The sequence below is a fragment of the Idiotropiscis lumnitzeri genome, chromosome 11, assembly GCF_059441095.1.
Source record: "Idiotropiscis lumnitzeri isolate Australia: NSW breed Sydney's pygmy pipehorse chromosome 11, RoL_Ilum_1.0, whole genome shotgun sequence".
NCBI classification, from domain to species: domain Eukaryota; kingdom Metazoa; phylum Chordata; class Actinopteri; order Syngnathiformes; family Syngnathidae; genus Idiotropiscis; species Idiotropiscis lumnitzeri.
This window is the reverse complement of record NC_142401.1, coordinates 12,414,589-12,431,427: the sequence shown is the minus strand read 5'-3', so window position 1 is coordinate 12,431,427 and position 16,839 is coordinate 12,414,589. Positions and strand designations below refer to the sequence as shown.

At 39.7% G+C, this 16,839-nt stretch overlaps 1 protein-coding gene across 12 annotated transcripts in view; it reads left to right on the top strand.

Moving 5' to 3' along the window:
* The first annotated feature begins 892 nt into the window (after window positions 1-892).
* erc2 (ELKS/RAB6-interacting/CAST family member 2) overlaps window positions 893-16,839 on the top strand; it is a 35,423-nt gene continuing 19,476 nt past the window's right edge. For 4 of the 12 annotated variants that reach the window (XM_088308103.1, XM_088308099.1, XM_088308105.1 and 1 more), the window contains exons 1-3: window positions 893-1,036; window positions 6,898-7,736; window positions 15,724-15,747. In XM_088308103.1, coding sequence (XP_088164229.1) covers window positions 7,056-7,736; window positions 15,724-15,747 — 705 coding nt within the window. In that variant the 5' untranslated portion in view covers window positions 893-1,036; window positions 6,898-7,055. Of the gene's footprint in view, window positions 1,037-1,279; window positions 1,352-6,897; window positions 7,737-15,723; window positions 15,748-16,839 lie in introns of all 12 variants that reach the window. The other 8 variants (XM_088308108.1, XM_088308106.1, XM_088308109.1 and 5 more) reach the window with 4 other exon arrangements.

Genomic DNA, 16,839 nt, shown 5'->3' with positions numbered 1-16,839 from the left:
ATGGCGAATTAAACATGAAATAAAGAGAATTACACCTCATGTATTTAAAAATGTAAAAAAAAAAAAACAAAAAAAAAAAAACTTTGCCTTAGGGTGACCAGATTTTACAAATTAAAAACTGAGAAATTACAATTCAGCTGAAAATCAAATATACAATAAAGGAACTATTTAGAACCAATTGAATTGTCAATCTTGTGGAATCTTGCCACTCGATACATACAATCATAAAAGCAATCCAGAATGTGAGTTTGTACCCAGTGAAGGTAACAATGATAATTATTTCTCAAGGCAATGATGAATTGATGTAAAATGTTAATAGAAGGTGGGTTCCATTTTCTGATGAATTATAATGATATTATTATTATTTTGTATTTTGTATGCATGGCTTTATGGCAATTATGGAGACTATTTTATCCGCCCGTCCCCAATTAAGGTCTGATGCTCCGTATTTTCTCGCACTTAGCTATGAGGTATAAAGTGGAACAGATGGTTGAGGACCACGGTTGGACGACAATGAAGTAGAAATTAGAGACAAGGGGACTCCGTTACTTTTAGCTGATTTAGTCAGGCAAGCACTCTTAAAAATCCCTCCTCCTTCACTGGGATTAGCAGCCTCCATGCTTTAGTAGTATGGTGAGAGATGTCATTAGCCATCTTTAAACAGCATGTTGGGGGCGGCGCATAGTAGACTGCACAGCACGAGCGGAAGTGCTGCCTGTAAGACTGCATTGAGGGAGAATACTGCAGATGACGCCATTGCTACTTTAAAACTGTGATATGCCATATGTGGAAGTTATCTTGTTTAATAAAGGCACGATTTAAGTGTAGAAGTACATGAACACACATACACACACTCACACACCTCCCTCCTCCCGCCGTGCATGCAGCTGCCACTTGCGGTAGTGACGATGATGATGCTGGCGTGCAGAGGAGGACCAATGACAGAGCAGGATGCTGAGGGAGGCTGCTCGGCTGAATGGAGGCTTCGGGATGCCGTCCGTATAGCAGGACAAGAGAGGAATTGACATCGAAGGAGGTGAGTGTGTTTCTGCACGTTAATCCCAAAATCGTCGTTTGTCTCGAATTCCCTCGCACGCTCCGTGAAGTGTCGGTTTTTGATCCTCTCGAGTGCTTTTGCGAGCGGGACCCTCGCTCGAACCAAGCCGGTCATTGATCACTCGATAGCGGAAGATTTGCGTCTTAAAGCCGTCTTCAAACAATGCAGCAGTGATGGTATTTCAAAATAAAACGTTTATTTGGTGTCTCTCTGGATTCACAGTGGTGCATTCAATGGCTCGACGCGCACCACGCCGGGGCTATCAAACATGGAGGCCCAATGAGCTGTCAGTAGGTCCGTGCTCCTTATGCTGCATCACATGTAATTCACTTGGTGCAACATTCACATATTTTAACCAGTGTTTGAATGGTCAACACATCAGTGTGTGATTTCCAAGATTTCTAACTGTCCAGTGCAGTCCCTTTGCCTCTCATATGGGAAAGAAAATCATTTCTGAATGGGATACATTTGGGGCGTTGAGGCTCAGTAGTAGAATACATGATGAGGAGGCTGAATGTTGCAGCACACTCCAAGGGATTGGTGCTCCTTCTCGTGTGAAATGACTCTTATCAACCCATATTGAGGGCTATTTTTAGAAAAATGTCCTTTGTCTGCCTGAGACTCTGAGGCTCTGACCTCAAAAGGAGAACACCATCGTCTCCTTTCGACCACTTGTCTCCCCACCCTCCTAGCTGCTGTTTCATTGGAACACAATGGATGTGGCAAAATGTCAGGATGGGGCCTACCTTTATGGAAAAAGTCCCAGACACTCGGCAATGAAATCTTTGTAGCATGTCATCTGTGTCCTCTCCGCTCCAATGCTCAATAAATTCCTCCCGTGGTCCTAACTTGACTTGTCAAGAGGTGTTCTGATCTTTCATTGAATCATTATTTTATTTAACCAGGTTGGTCCAATTGAGATTAAGAACCTATTATTCAAGAGAGACCTGAATCATATGGTGTTGATTTTGCCTGTGCAATGCTGTATTGATTTGTATGCACCTGCCAGGACAATTATAGGCACGCCTACTCAATTACATTTTAGAGCTGTATGAAAAATATGAATGTATGAAAAAGGAAACACAAACATTTTCATTTTTTTGGGAGAATTTTTTATCTTTTTCTAGTTCTGGGTTAAAGCAAAAATTTCTTTAGGCTAGTATTACGCATTTAGGAGGCTAATCCCTCCCCAAAAAAGAGAGTTTTTTTTTTAATGCAAAACCAGACAACTCCACAAAATAATTTCGGTGAAAAAACATACAAATCCAAAATTATCATCATATCTCATGAAGTGTTTGATGGAGTTGTTATATTTTATGCTCCTCGTTTGAGTACTCATGAGGGGTTAATACATACGAGGTTGTGATTGGCATAAATGGTGATGACGCTAACTGCACCATTTGGTGCTTGGTAGTTTCTACAATTAAGCCTTCATTTTGTGTTTGAAGTCTTCATTTGGTTAACTTAAAATTGAATTGTCACATAAAAGTAACAAATATTAAAAATGTGTTTTCTTTTTTACAGACAAACAGTGCAATTTATTCACGAAATAAAGAATTGTATTTGACCTTTTATTATCAATGCAATGTGCATAATATGATCAGACTTGGTCGTAAGACTGAATGTTCATATAAGGACGGATCTCTTGAAGTGAGAATAGTGAGGATGTTCCACATGATGCAAAATTACAATTTCATTGATAAAATAATCATTCATGTTTCCTCATAGTCGAGCAAGGACATTTCGAGAGCAGACAATGACGTGACATTCACTGGCCTGTTAAACAATTTATTTCATTGACACTTGAAGACAACGCACATTATGAGCCTCATTTTTTTTTTTTTTGGCAAAGCATTTATAGTTCCTTCAAGGTGGGGACAGTTTTGTCTGCACTGCCAATTTGTCTTGAGCTGTTGAAAGCTGACCAGTGAAGATAAGAACAGCTTGTTGTGCAGGCTCAAGTGTGTTAAATTGGAATTTAATTTACCGCTGCAGCTCAGCAGGACTTCAGTGAAAGCACAGAAGAATTCGAATTTTTCAAACAGATGAGTTTGGACTTTCTAACTTCCGCATGCTAACTCCGTTTTGGAGAGAGGAGTGTCCGCTCTGACCTCTTTTCCTCAGAAATGACCTTGCAAATGTCTTCAACAGTGGAAACTTGATTTGATCTGATCCAAAAACTCAACAACAACGCAAGGACGATCATGAATTAAAACGCTTTCCTCACGTCATCTTTTTCGCCGTCACCTTTGGTAAATTGCGTCCGGAGACTGAGGTGCTTAATCTCTGTTAGCCCAGACATCATCACCATGGCAACTGGCCGGCGCAGCAAGTGCCACCGGAGAGAAACTAGCTCTGTTAGATGCTTGAGTCCATTTTTGTGGTGTCTTTCTCACAGATGATCCAGTATTGATCACTGTTTTTTTTTTTTTTTTTTTTTGCAGGGACACCGCCAATTATTTGTAGTCACAGAGGCCAATAATTGATGTTTGGACTCCAAACAACTTTAAATGCCTTTAAGAAAATTTTTATTAACCAGCTTTGCAGCTTTGCAACATGTTCAAGGTTTTTTCCGATCTTAGAAAATAGACAACTCTGTTTCATTTTAACAAGAACTGCGGAGAGCTTTCAGTCAAAGCAGCATGTCTTAGGTTCGATTGTGGAAAATGGCAGATTTCAATATGCGCCAAAATGATGAACGCCAGAGTTTCTCATGACTTCCTGTTATTACTTCATGGAAATTAAATGCCATCACAATCCTAAATTTGTACACTAATAGACAAGGAGATCATATGAAGACAGGATAAATGGATCACACAAATCATCTTTTATTGATTGCCACCAGAATTGAATAGAATAGAAAAAAATCAATTAGAATAGGCTAGAATAGAATTATTTGTTCCGCAATGGGGGCATTCAAGTTTCATGGCAGCACACAAGTAAACAAATGTCAAAACTCCGGAATAGTTATCCACATTTACAACAATTTTTAAGGGTCCAGAAAATGAAACGCGCACATAGTGAACTCTGTGACCTTCTTGTCTCCACAATAAACAAAGAATTGTAAAATATGACCAATATCATTTTTAGGTGACTATTGAGAGAGGAACTCAACTCCAGATTTGGTGTACAGAATATTCCCCCAAAAAAAAAGAAATAAGTTAAAACTGCTAGCGGGATTCAAATGTAGCCTCACTTTATTCTTCACCCTTTCCCCCTGTTCCGAGTCTCTGACCAATGGCTTGTCTTCGCGAACACGCACTAGTGACTTTCTCAAACATTTATTATGGTATGTGATTACAAAAGTCGTGATATATAGTCACATAGATCGCCCCTATCAATCGTCAACAAAATAGCAAGATAACATTAACAAGCCACCATTAGCCACAGCTATTACATCAATTTATGAATTTATTTGTAACTGAGGGTTACTTTAACACGAATGGTTCTATTTTTGTAGACGCCGCACAAGCCTCACCGCATATGTTTGCCACTTTGGTCGAATAGTTTCCACCAAGCTGGGTGCTCCATGCGTGGTTGTGTCTGTGGAGATTCAGCAGCTGATCAGCAGTGACGCCGGAGTGGTGTGACACCTCGTCAGCCACGCCTTCTTTCTATGATAGGTTGTTGCTCCCTGGCCATGGTGGTTTCTTAAAAAAATGAATTAGAGGTACAAGATAGGTCCAGTGACAGCTGTTTTTTTTTTTTTTATCGCAAACTAACTCTTTAGCAATGTGTTCATTATTGTGGTTCGAGTTCACGGTGGTGTCGGACTGCGGTAAATCACTGAGTGAGTGCTGTTTCTAATATTTTGAAAGGTGACACCTCCAACTGTGACATTAGTTAGCTAGTTCTGCAGATTAGAATTACAACACATAAATAAAAAATATATTAATTCCAATCACAGCAAGGCATTACTGTCCAAGCATCACATCTCGGTTGCAAATTGTGCACGAGGTGTACCTAATGAAGTGTCATGTGCATGTCCCGCCGATGAAGCATTGCAAAGATGAAGAGAATTGCTTACCACCAGTCTCATTATGGCAGCGGTCGTTCATTATTGGATTTCGTTGCATGAGGTGGATATCATATTACCGAACGCCTGCCGTGAGTGTTAGTGTCCCTCCTACCATGAAAGCACACAACATTGTGCTCGGTTTTCCCTTTGATTAAACGCTTTGTCGGTAAAGTCGAGGTTTAAATATCCGCAGCTGATCAGCAAACTTGCATGTGCAAAACATCTGTGCTCCTTTATCATGCACTCACCTGCAAATTGCTGAATAGGTCAACTGCACTTGTTAGGAAGGCAAAAACAAACATATCTTTGTATTTATGAATTGCTTAGCGGCTATGATTGCCTCAAACTGTTGTGTGATAAAAGATATGACTGCATCCAGGGCTTGAGTTTGTCTATTAATTATCTGGTGTACTGACGCTTGTAAAGCTCTTCTGTCTGTATCAAGGAGCTTTAAGTGGATTTTGATAAATGTCGGCCAGAGCGAGGAGCATGCCTGTGAGCCACTTTGTATACAGTCACTAGCCACTTCATTGTGCTCACCTGCATAATCGAATGAGATCCAATGCAAACATTCGGCCAATACAAATAGAATTAGGGTGACGTTTTCAGAATGGTAATGTATTGATAATTATTATTGTGGTTGTAATGTGCACCTGTATAGAACCGCACTACGACACACTGAGAGGCATTTAAAAAGAAATATTCATCGACGTGGAAGGAGCATACCATTTTTAAATGAGTTAATTAATACCCACATCAGTGAAAATGTAATCGAAATGTCATATCGCTGTGGTAGTGCTCTTCCATACTTTGAGCGAAGTGATTTTCGGATTATCCTCGCAAAGGTAAAAATATTTGATGCAGCTCTTCGATTGGATCGTAATGTATCGTGCACGCTTACGTAATGTGGCGATTGACACTGAAACCTCTCAAACCTTTTGGTTCCAGGGACATCCTGCAGGAGAGAAGTGTTTACAAAAACAACCTCACAATCCTATTACCAATCAAACTATCAATGCATCCTTAAATGACACCGCCATTTATGTTGAAAAAAACCCCGAGCTATGTTCTTCCAAGACGTATTTTTTCTATGGTCGCTGTGCCTCAACTGCACAATTCTAGGAGGAAAAAAAGAGCATGAGCTTGCTAGAAATGCTGCAAGCATGCTTTGATCATATCATGTGACTGGCCCCAAAATAAAATATTAAGGAGTAACTGGTTATTTTTTAATTTTATTTTTTTATTGATGCACCAATCTCAAAACATTCAGCACTATTTTCAAATTAAGAATGACTTCTGCCGGGCAACTAATTACAGCGAGTCAGAGCAATAATAACATCGCACCAAATCTCAATAAAAGGTGCTAAATTGTGGAATGAACAGAAATTTAAGAATCTACCCACCTCACTCATGAAATGTCTACATAATCCGTCTCACTAAAAACAAACAGTCAAATATTCAGTTGTGAATAAATGCAGTTTAGTTTGTAACGTACAAGTTTTGTGGGAAGAATGAATTTTAAAAGCTTGGCTTCTGGACTTTCATTTTCAACCTGAATATATATTTTTAAATGTTGTATTTTTTCTAAAGCTCTGAGTTTATATTCATTTTTTTTCTTCTTCTCTATGCACACTCTCAAAAATATGGCCCGGCATAATTTATTTTGCTGGTCCCACTTGGGCCCCAGTTTGAGAACCGATTGAGTGGTTAAATGGACTTTAACACAGCTAAACCTTCAAAGAACATTTTGTTTGTCTCTCAGGTTGCGTTTTTTAAATTTGTGTATTCACCTGACAAATCCAAACTGTTTTTCCTCTTCCAGGCGCCTCCCCGTTGTTCCCCCCCCCGAGTTTGACGTGCTCCACATCCCGAGGACGTAAATAAAGTCACCCATGTGCGGTTCAGCGAACCTGTGCAGTATCATCGCAGCGTGCCCCCGTTAAGGACCCCCCTGGTGGCCACGCGGCCGACTCACGGGACATGTACGGCAGTGCCAGAGCTGTAGGTCACTTAGAGAGCAGCCCCGCACGCTCCCCGCGCCTGCCTCGGTCCCCCAGACTGGGCCATCGGAGAGCCAACAGCGGGGGCGGGAGCGGCGCGGGGGGCAAGACGCTCTCCATGGAGAACATCCAGTCTCTCAACGCTGCCTACGCCACTTCAGGGCCCATGTACCTGAGTGACCACGAGGGCGTGGGCTCCACGGCCACGTACCCCAAAGGCACCACCACTCTGGGTCGGGCCACCAGCCGGGCCATGTACGGGGGCCGCGTCACAGCCATGGGCAGTAGTCCCAACATCGCTTCGGTGGGACTGCCCCATGCTGACCTTCTGTCTTACAGTGACCTGGGCTCCATCTCCATGCTGCACGCCCACCACCACCACCACCATCAGGGGGTGCCCTCTGCCCTGCTGAGGCAGGCGGTGCGGAGCAGTGGGGGGGAACTGCTGGAGATGCAGGCCCAGTTCAGGGATATGCAGAGGGAGAACGAGATGCTGCGCAGGGAGCTGGACCTGAAGGACAGTAAGCTGGGCTCGTCCACCAATAGCATCAAGAGCTTCTGGAGCCCGGAGCTGAAGAAGGAGCGCATCATGAGGAAGGAGGAGGCGGCGCGCACGTCCATCCTGAAGGAGCAGATGAGAGTCACTCATGAGGAGAACCAGGTGAGATCCATCTGCCCGACTTTCATCATTTACTGCAGGGAGCGATCCGTGGCGGTCTCTGGTCTTTCACCTTTTGATGTTCGGTACTTTTCTCACCTGATTTTCTGTGGTAGACCACTGCCAGGTTTGTGAGACCTTTCTGGAAAGACTTACTCTACTGCTACGCATGAATATTCAGCACAGTTTTCTTTGAACATAGCTGCCTATCTTTATGATGTATTTTATTTAAAAATAAATGACATTTATATGAGAAATGGATATCTGTAGCACAGTTGCCCTTGTTTATGGCTGGGGAAGATTCTCGATCCATCCACAGTAGGCAAACATTTGCAACATAGAGACACAATCTAAAAACATGTTTTAATTGTTACCGCTCACATGCTCTTTGAATACAGTTAAACTCATTCAAACTATGGCCATAACTAACAATTATTTTAAAAATTGATTGATCTGGTGATTATTTCTTCAATTATGTGATGAATCCGATTCAAAAATACACTTTTTAATCTTCACGATCTCATTAAAAAATATGACATATAAAAATGACAGAATGCAGAAAATGCACAAATATAAACGGATCATGATTCAGTAACGAGTTTTGTCAATAACATGCCAGAAAATAGGTAAAAATGATGATCATTGTTTTCCAGAGTAAATACAGATGTTTGCAAATGTATTATTTTGATTAAACATTTCCTTTCACACTGGGCTACCAAAAAGAGAGATACTTTTCTGATGAGAGGCTGAAATCAGAAAATGTAGCCAAGTTTAATGATGAATCAATTCTCAAAATAGTTGATGATTAAATCAAATTTCAGATAAACATACAAAATAACAGTTTCACCACTAATTAAAAGACTGAGTAAGCTACTTTAATATGAAGTGTTTTTCGCAGAAGTATGCCTGAGACTGTTAGTATTGTTCTATTTTCTGTCTACATGTGTTGCTGCACCATTTGTTTCACATATCAGATTAAAGTGTTATAACCGCCACATGGATGCTATTCGTAAACCCGTGTATGACATTTCCAATTGGACATTTTATTAGCGGATTTAAAGGTAAAGTTTTGTGGTAGTTTTAAATACACAATATATGTAATTTTCTTCATTTTATGTTTAGTTTGAAAGTAAACTGCAACTGGTAGTTAAATGAAGTGAATTTAGTTGAGTTCACTGCCAACATAAAGTGCTCTTATTTCAAATTTTTAGTTACAAGTAAAATCAACAACAACAAAAAAAATGTAAAATGACAGCCTGTATCTAAAAAAAAAAACATGGCTAAATCTAGTTACTCATAGCTCAAGGAATACAATATTCCTTAGTCTGTTCTCATTCTCTCACTCTCATTTATCCAAATAAGATCCAAAGAGTGCACGCTTCCAATATAATTGCATCTAATGAAAATCAGCTGCAGTAATCAGAAGCCGTCAAACTAATGCTTCTGCAAACATACAAACCGAGTATATGCAGCAATACTCACAAACATATTCTCTCTGCTTGATCGGAACAACAAACAAACATGGTCGCCTGCGTCATCTTCTTTCTGTTAATTATGTTGCATCTCTTCCAATAGTGCTGCCCATCTTGTTACGGCACAATAAAGATGGCCAACCCTAAATTCGGACTTGCATGTATAAGGTAAAAAGATATTTTGACATTAGCCACGTTTCTCGTTAAATCTGAATATTTATTAGAATAAGTCCGCGTGGTGTCCTTCATTGGCTATCCCGAGTGCGGGGGTGTAGACATGGCCCAGTTAAATCAACTTCTAACAAGAGTGGGCACCCCGCTCAGACACAGACGACACTAAAAAGCTCCCCATCTTTTCATTCCCCTGATCATCTGTCCGCCTCCATTGCAAAAAGTTGATCTTTTCCTAAATGCATAAAATCCCCCAAAGCGCAGATGTCTTGTATTTGGTTATAGCCTCGTATACTTGTTTCTAAAATAAGTAAAGTCATTACAGACTGAACATAATGTCGGTTCCAATTTCCAGTCCGCCTTGAGTCATGCTCATTTCGTCGCTTGTCATCTTCATCTCATTATGCAAATTGCTCATAAAAATGTAGCCAGAAGAAGTTTAGCGTTTTTTGTCCGTTTGTATTCCAGACTGTGACACGATGCAACGACATGCTCAAGCCAAGTAAAAGGTGTTATCTTTATCGTCGATTTTACGATCAGCCAAAGCAACAGCCACAGCTCTTTCCTTTCGTGTAAGAGTAGACCTCACATTCACTTTCAAACTAAAAGCGTCTGTTGCTTCTGCCTCTCTGGCTTCCCTGGAGTTTGAAGAGACGTCGTGTTACTGTGGAGCTTTCCATCTCACTCACACAAGAGCCACAGGGACTTGAATTCTTTCATTTGATGTACGTCTACCATTGTTCAGCACTATTAAGCACTCAGTCTGCATTCTTTTACATATGCATAACTTGGTTGCATATATTACATGGAGTAGAATATAAAAAAGGGCACTTTTTAGACTTCTTGAGGGATGCAGAGCATTTTTTGCACTCAGCGTTATCGCGATCGCTGCACTCAATTATGTTCACAGGCAGATGTGGATTGCTGCCATAATTGCGCTTTTCTATCTTTATGTCTAGACTCCTGAAATGCTCTCACTTGGCCAGACTTTGCCTTACAGAATGACTGTGTCGTTAAACAGTCGTGACTTTTATGCAAGCGTCTTGGGCCACAATTGAATTCATTGTTTTACTCATGCCTTAATGCCCATATACTCCATAATTATACAATATGTAAATCTGAATGATGTTTTCATTATGATCACCTATGGTGTGGCAAGCTGTCTCTGTTCAACCCAAAGAATTCACCTCAACTAAATAAAACGGAATCATTAATTTATTCACTAACGTTCCAATTTTCTGACGTGCCATGTCAAAATGATTTCTGTGAAGAAGGTGATTAAAACAACAACCAATATCTCGTATGGTGCAGTATGCATTATAGAGATGTGTTAAAGCATGACTCAGAACACATGCCCCAAGCGTCTGTGAGCTTGAGCAAATATCGCGCATCATTTATCTGGTTAATAAGGTGAGGGCTTAAGGGCCTGTGTTTACCACTTCCAAACAGCATTATTGGGTGAGAGTCGTTCAGCCAGTTCCAACAACACACCACTGTTTGACTTCAGCACATTTCCCTGAGCCGCTGAAGCTGGACAAAATCTGCTAGCGGCAAAGATGCGAGCTGGAGCCAGTTACGTCTGACTGAGTCACGACCAGCAGTGACGTTCACACGCCCGGCTCTTATCAGTACAAGCCTTAAAATGGATGCTGAGCTACATACATCGCATGCGGCATAACACACACGACATGCGATTCATTATCATTGAATTTGATTCAATAATTCATTAATAAATGCACTCCCTGTGGATGACGGTGCGAAATGAGGCTCTTCAGTCAAAGGTTTTTTATTATTGTCTTATTACTGTCTTATTACTGTCTTATTACTACTGTCTATTAGGTATGAGTGTGAGCGCACATGGTTGTTCGTCTATGTGTGCCCTGCGATTGGCTGGCAACCAGTTCCTACTGCCCGAAGATTGCTGGGATTGGCTCCAGCACCCCTGTGACCTTTGTGACAAGAAGCGGTACGGATAATGTATGGATGGATAGATGTCCTTAAAGACAAGTATAGGACCTTGGAGGCCATCACAAAGTTTCCTCTGGATGTCTTGGGTCGTGACAGGCAATGGCGTATTGTGCTCCACCTGTGGACATATTTTACGGTGTGCACTAACAATTATTTCAGTTAATGATGTACTTCCTCTGTGTATTACGATTCATCCTTGCTATCATCATCGGACCTGTTAAATCTTTTTGTGACCAAGCTTCAGGTTCAATGTGAGGTTGAGTGAGATAAGGATGGGTTGTTTTAATGCATGATGAGTTTAATATGACTGTATTCATTTTTAAATGATGGCTCGGTATAAAGTGCGTATGTGTGTGTGCGCGTGTGAGAGTGCGTGTGTGTGTGTTTTTTAATCACTCCTCGAGATTTGCGCTATGGCTTATCATGCCAAATACAATCGAGCATATGCCCCTCAAAGGCTGCCTTAAACGATAAATAAATCATTAATTAACCTCTTTGAACTTCAAAATGATACTGCCTCGGATTTCTTTTCGTTGATTTATCACACAGAGATGAGGATTTTAGTGAGCAGTGACTCAAGTGTTTGGCTCGGCATGAGTAATGCACTCGCCCACTCTACCTAACACGCACACGCTCTTACAAATGAGTTCATGTTTGTTAGTGCCACCTGGGGAACCTGCTTTATTGCGGCCATCTTTGTTAGCCACTTTAACACTTATGACTGTGCAACTTTACAGTTGGACAACTTTGCCAGTCCACCCAGGAATTAATTCCCAAAATTTAGGTACATCAATAACACCTTTTGGCAAACATGAATCCGAATGACTTTGTCAGTGTCTCGAATTTTGTTGTTACCATTTTCATCTCGTCTTTTAGGAACGAATGTTGCAAAAAGTCAGTTTATAAGCAAAAGACATGCACAGTGCCAATTTTTCGATGCTCACTGAACTGAGGTCCACTGACGTCGGATTAAATTGCACGACTTCATGGGCATTCCATTTGAAAGGGTCTCGATTAAATGTGTATAGTTCAAGTTCGGTTGAGGGTTTCAATCTTAGCTCTAGCTTTCCTGTTTGGCATCATCATGTTCTCTTTGAGGGTTTCTTCCGGTATGCAGGTTTCCTCCCAGAGGTGTCATTAAAAAGGAGGAACAACACTTTTCCAAATGTAGCTCACAAGCAAAGAGAAGGAGACGTGTTTTTCCCGCGGGCACGGTGACCACGACAATATCAGATGTGTCTTGACTGACTCACAGTTGATGGGTGGCTCACAGTCTTTTTTCAGCAATAGTGCAATTATGCAAATTGGCTCATTGACTTCACCAAGCACTTTAGCTCCAAGACGGAAGAGTATTGATCAGGGCGGAACATGAGATGGAAGAGGAAGCTGAGATACTAGACGGATATGACGAGAGGGGGGATGTACCACTCTTTTGACATTATCGATTGACCAATCAAAATTGGTATCTCGATTTCTATTCTCGGTCATTGTATTGTTTCCTTGATCATGTTGGGATCTGAGTTGTTATTCCTCATTGCTATGTTTTAATTGGCACGATGTCTGCGACGGAAATGCCACGAAATGGAGGCTATAAGCCCAGGATGGATTCTGTTAATGACTCACACTTGGGAGTGTGACTACAATTGTGGTACATGGCTGCGGCCTCTCACTCAGCTGCAACTTTCACAGATTATGCCAGAAGAAACACTGCCGTCTAGTGGTTTGGAAATACACACAGACAAACCATTCGGTACACTGCTGATTAGACCTGGGTTGTGTTGGTGTGAATACGTGGAAAGGGTACACATAAATTGGCATTTAAAAAAAAAACTAAAAAACTGTATTGAATTAAAAACGTATCATGGCCCTCATTTGGGAGAAAATTTATTAAATCTAATGAGATCCATTAAAAGAACTGAATTAAAAATTATTCAACAATATATAGCGACCCTGTTACCAATGTTTTAAAAAGTCAAGGTTTCAATAACCGCTGTTACTGTCTGTCACCAGCTTTTTTCCCTTTTTGAGGCTACTTATTAGCAGGGACACTATATGATTGGCTGCTTACAGAGTTGAGTAAATGAGACGCCGCTTTAAGTTAAATGGTGGTCAATGTGTTTTTTTTTCCTCCTGTTCAGTGAGCAGTGAGTGGAGGGTTGAGCAGTTACGCACGGAGGAAAGAGGGAGCAAGATGAAAGAGACACTGTGCAGACATGGATAAATCTGTTGATTAATGTGTGTTGTCCTAAAAATAATTAAATAAATAAAGAAATAAAAAAGAGCCAGCGGGTACTAGTTAGCCTCAAGGACATAATGAGTCATCGGTTCTAAAAATAGCTTACCAGTGATGGGACACTCTTACTTACTAAGAAGAATTAAAATAGAAGAAGAATGTTAATATTTTGTTAAACTCAACATTATACACCTTTCTTAACATTTTGTTTAAAATTAAAATTGTGTTCAATGAAAAAAAAATACTTTTATTTACCCAAATGTTATTTTTAGTTTAGAGTTATACAGTAATTTTGATATTTTAATGGTGTGACATTTTTGCTTACGTTTGTCATCCTGTCAGAATCTTATATTGACCCATGTCTACTAGCGAAAAGAATCCAGAAAAATATAGTTTTATCCAGCAGTACTCACCGGTTTTATTCCCTGTAGACAGATATGTTCACCATAATTATTAGTGAGTTTATTTTACAATTTGTTGGAAATAAAAGAACCCACACGAAGGTGTCAAACACGAGGTTGTCAACTTGATGAGGTCGCTAAATAGATCTGACAAAACCCACAGACATGATAAGGCTGGCATATCTAGATGGAAGAGCTGATGGGGCCAAAGCCTGAAGACGATCACTTGACTTTACGGCAGCGCGAACCTGGACTCAACTGACAAGGGCAGAGATGACAGCAAGACGACACGTACATGATGAAATATATTTTAGTCCAAACAATATTTAGTGACAGTGCCGCCTCATGTCACCATCTAACACCATTTTACTAACTTGCATATTACTGGAGCACACATTATCACAACGACACGGATGTAATTAGGAATTACAAATTAAATGAAAGCTTTCACTTTAAAAATTATGGTATGAAGTGAGATCCAGCAGACCACTGCTATGTCACAACAATCGAGTAAATTCAGTATATATATTATTTTACACGAATACTTAACTCTTTTGATAATTTCATTTAAGAGTGTGCAGCTATCCAACAAAAGACGGTTCGATACGAATCTCGATACGTTTCAAGTATGATCCGATTTTAAAGTGCAATGATTCAATTCGGATTTTGTGGGATTACAATTCGATTCGATATTCGACAGGTTGTGATTCCACACATTTGCACTTCTAAAAGTCACATCTTTGCTTTGTCAGTCGTCTTGTTTTCTGAGTTCCCTTCTGATCATAACCAGTCTCACTGTTTTTAAATAGCCTCTGAATACTCTGACAAAGTAACAGACGCAGTTTTAAATTCCAATTAATCATACAGTTTCATTTGAACAAATACTGGATTAATTGTTTCGCCATATTAAGCTAATTTCTTCCATAAACATATTTCTAATAAAAGTTGGTGTGATACCTATCTTGATATATTTCAAGTGGAATGATTTAATTCAATTCATTTGCAAAAAACGTTTTCTGACTCAAATAGTTTTTTTATTACACCGCTTATATTTACCTGCAGCTAAAAAGCAAAGCTTGGAGAGTCTCTGTCACTGAAATGCATGAGTGCAGTCAGTGGATGTGATTCTCATTACCAAGCGCCTCTCAAACAGCCACTGTCTCTGTTTTATTATTGCCTCTTTCCTCACTTTGTCTTTTGATGTTGCGATAGTGTCCGAGGAAAAGTGCCTCGATGCTGACAATCACATTTTGTTCGTGGTTCAATACAAAATGCGGTGCATGGAAAACTGTGGACTTTTAAGTTGGAGCTTAATCCCCAAAAGGAGTCTCAACAGTTTGTGGGAAAAAACAAAAACAATATATATATATATATATATATATATATATATATATATATTTTTTTTTTTTTTTTTTTTTTCATCATTCTTTTTTCAAACGGGCTGCAACAATTTTTCCTGTTTAAAATGTTGCATTTTTTTTTTTTTTTTTTAATGAGATAAAGGGTGAATGTTGTTTGTGACTCTCCATTCATCTCTTTCCAGAAAGGTCAATAAATTCTTATTTTGTCTGAAGGATTCTTGCGATTAAAAATGTGGATATCATAAACAGCTGACGAGTGGCTTCTTTTTCCAAAATTGCTCAGGTTTATGTTGCTCATCCGTCCCTGTTACGTCATGCTCTGACACTGACTGTTTTACCATACATTTGTGTTTTTTTTCTGTTCATTCTGCCCATGCTGTGCAGCTGCTGGATGCCAGGAGAACAAAGGTTTGTCCCTATGTTTGCACCAAATGTGGCGTGCACAACATAGAGTCACCTTCCGTGTGATGTGTATTTGCAGAAACCTGGCAATCCCTTTACACCTCTTCTCCTTATGTGACCCTGAGAAGAAATTGAAAAGATTCCCATGATGGCCGCCAATACCATTTGAGTCATGCTGCCCTAAAATATGCCCCGATAGATGCTGTAAATTTCACCCAGTTGTTAATTATTTCACTCCGAATGTGTCTTCCCCGTGTAGCACCACAACTCACAACCTATGATTACTGAGGAGATATATCTATTAAGTGTCTTTTTTTTTTTTAACCATAAAAATTCCAACACTGTATTTATAACACAACATTTATTTATTTTGTCAAATTCAGGCGGCCTGGAATAAACTACCAAAGCAAGCAGTCGTGTGTGTGTATAATCGCACCACCTGCGCCACATGTTAGACCTGCTTCTAGGCCATCTAAAATTTGCCACCAAATTGCAAAAAACAATTTTATGGGTTTAGTGGTGTAAGTTATCAATATATAAATGAATCTCACTTCATACCATATATATATATATATATATATATATATATATATATATATATATATATATATTTATATATATATCATAAACTACAAAAAAAATACAATTGCTTTAGTCACTTTATCGGTGGGGCTTTTTATTTTTAAATAATAGCACTAAAGTAGCTACACTATTACATTTTTAAATTTGCACTTTTTGAGATATATATATACATATATATATATATATAAATATATATAGTTTTAATTCCAAATTAATTCAATTAATTGCATTCATCTCAATAAACATCAGCACATAAATACTGGTTTGACAGGTTTTTATGCCCTTCATATTCTTCTGGAGAGTCCAACAGGTCTCCTTATGCTAATTGGTCCTCTTTCTCATGTTTTCCAAAGTAAGGCATCTTTCTATGTTGACATCTTTGATGACAGTATTAGCTTGTCACGAAGGTAAGGCCTGCTCCTCATGTTTGTCCACCCACCGTGGCTCCACTGTGAAAGCGTTTTCTCCAACATTTCAGAAGTGTGTGTCACCCTCTTGTCTGTTGAACAACCTTCA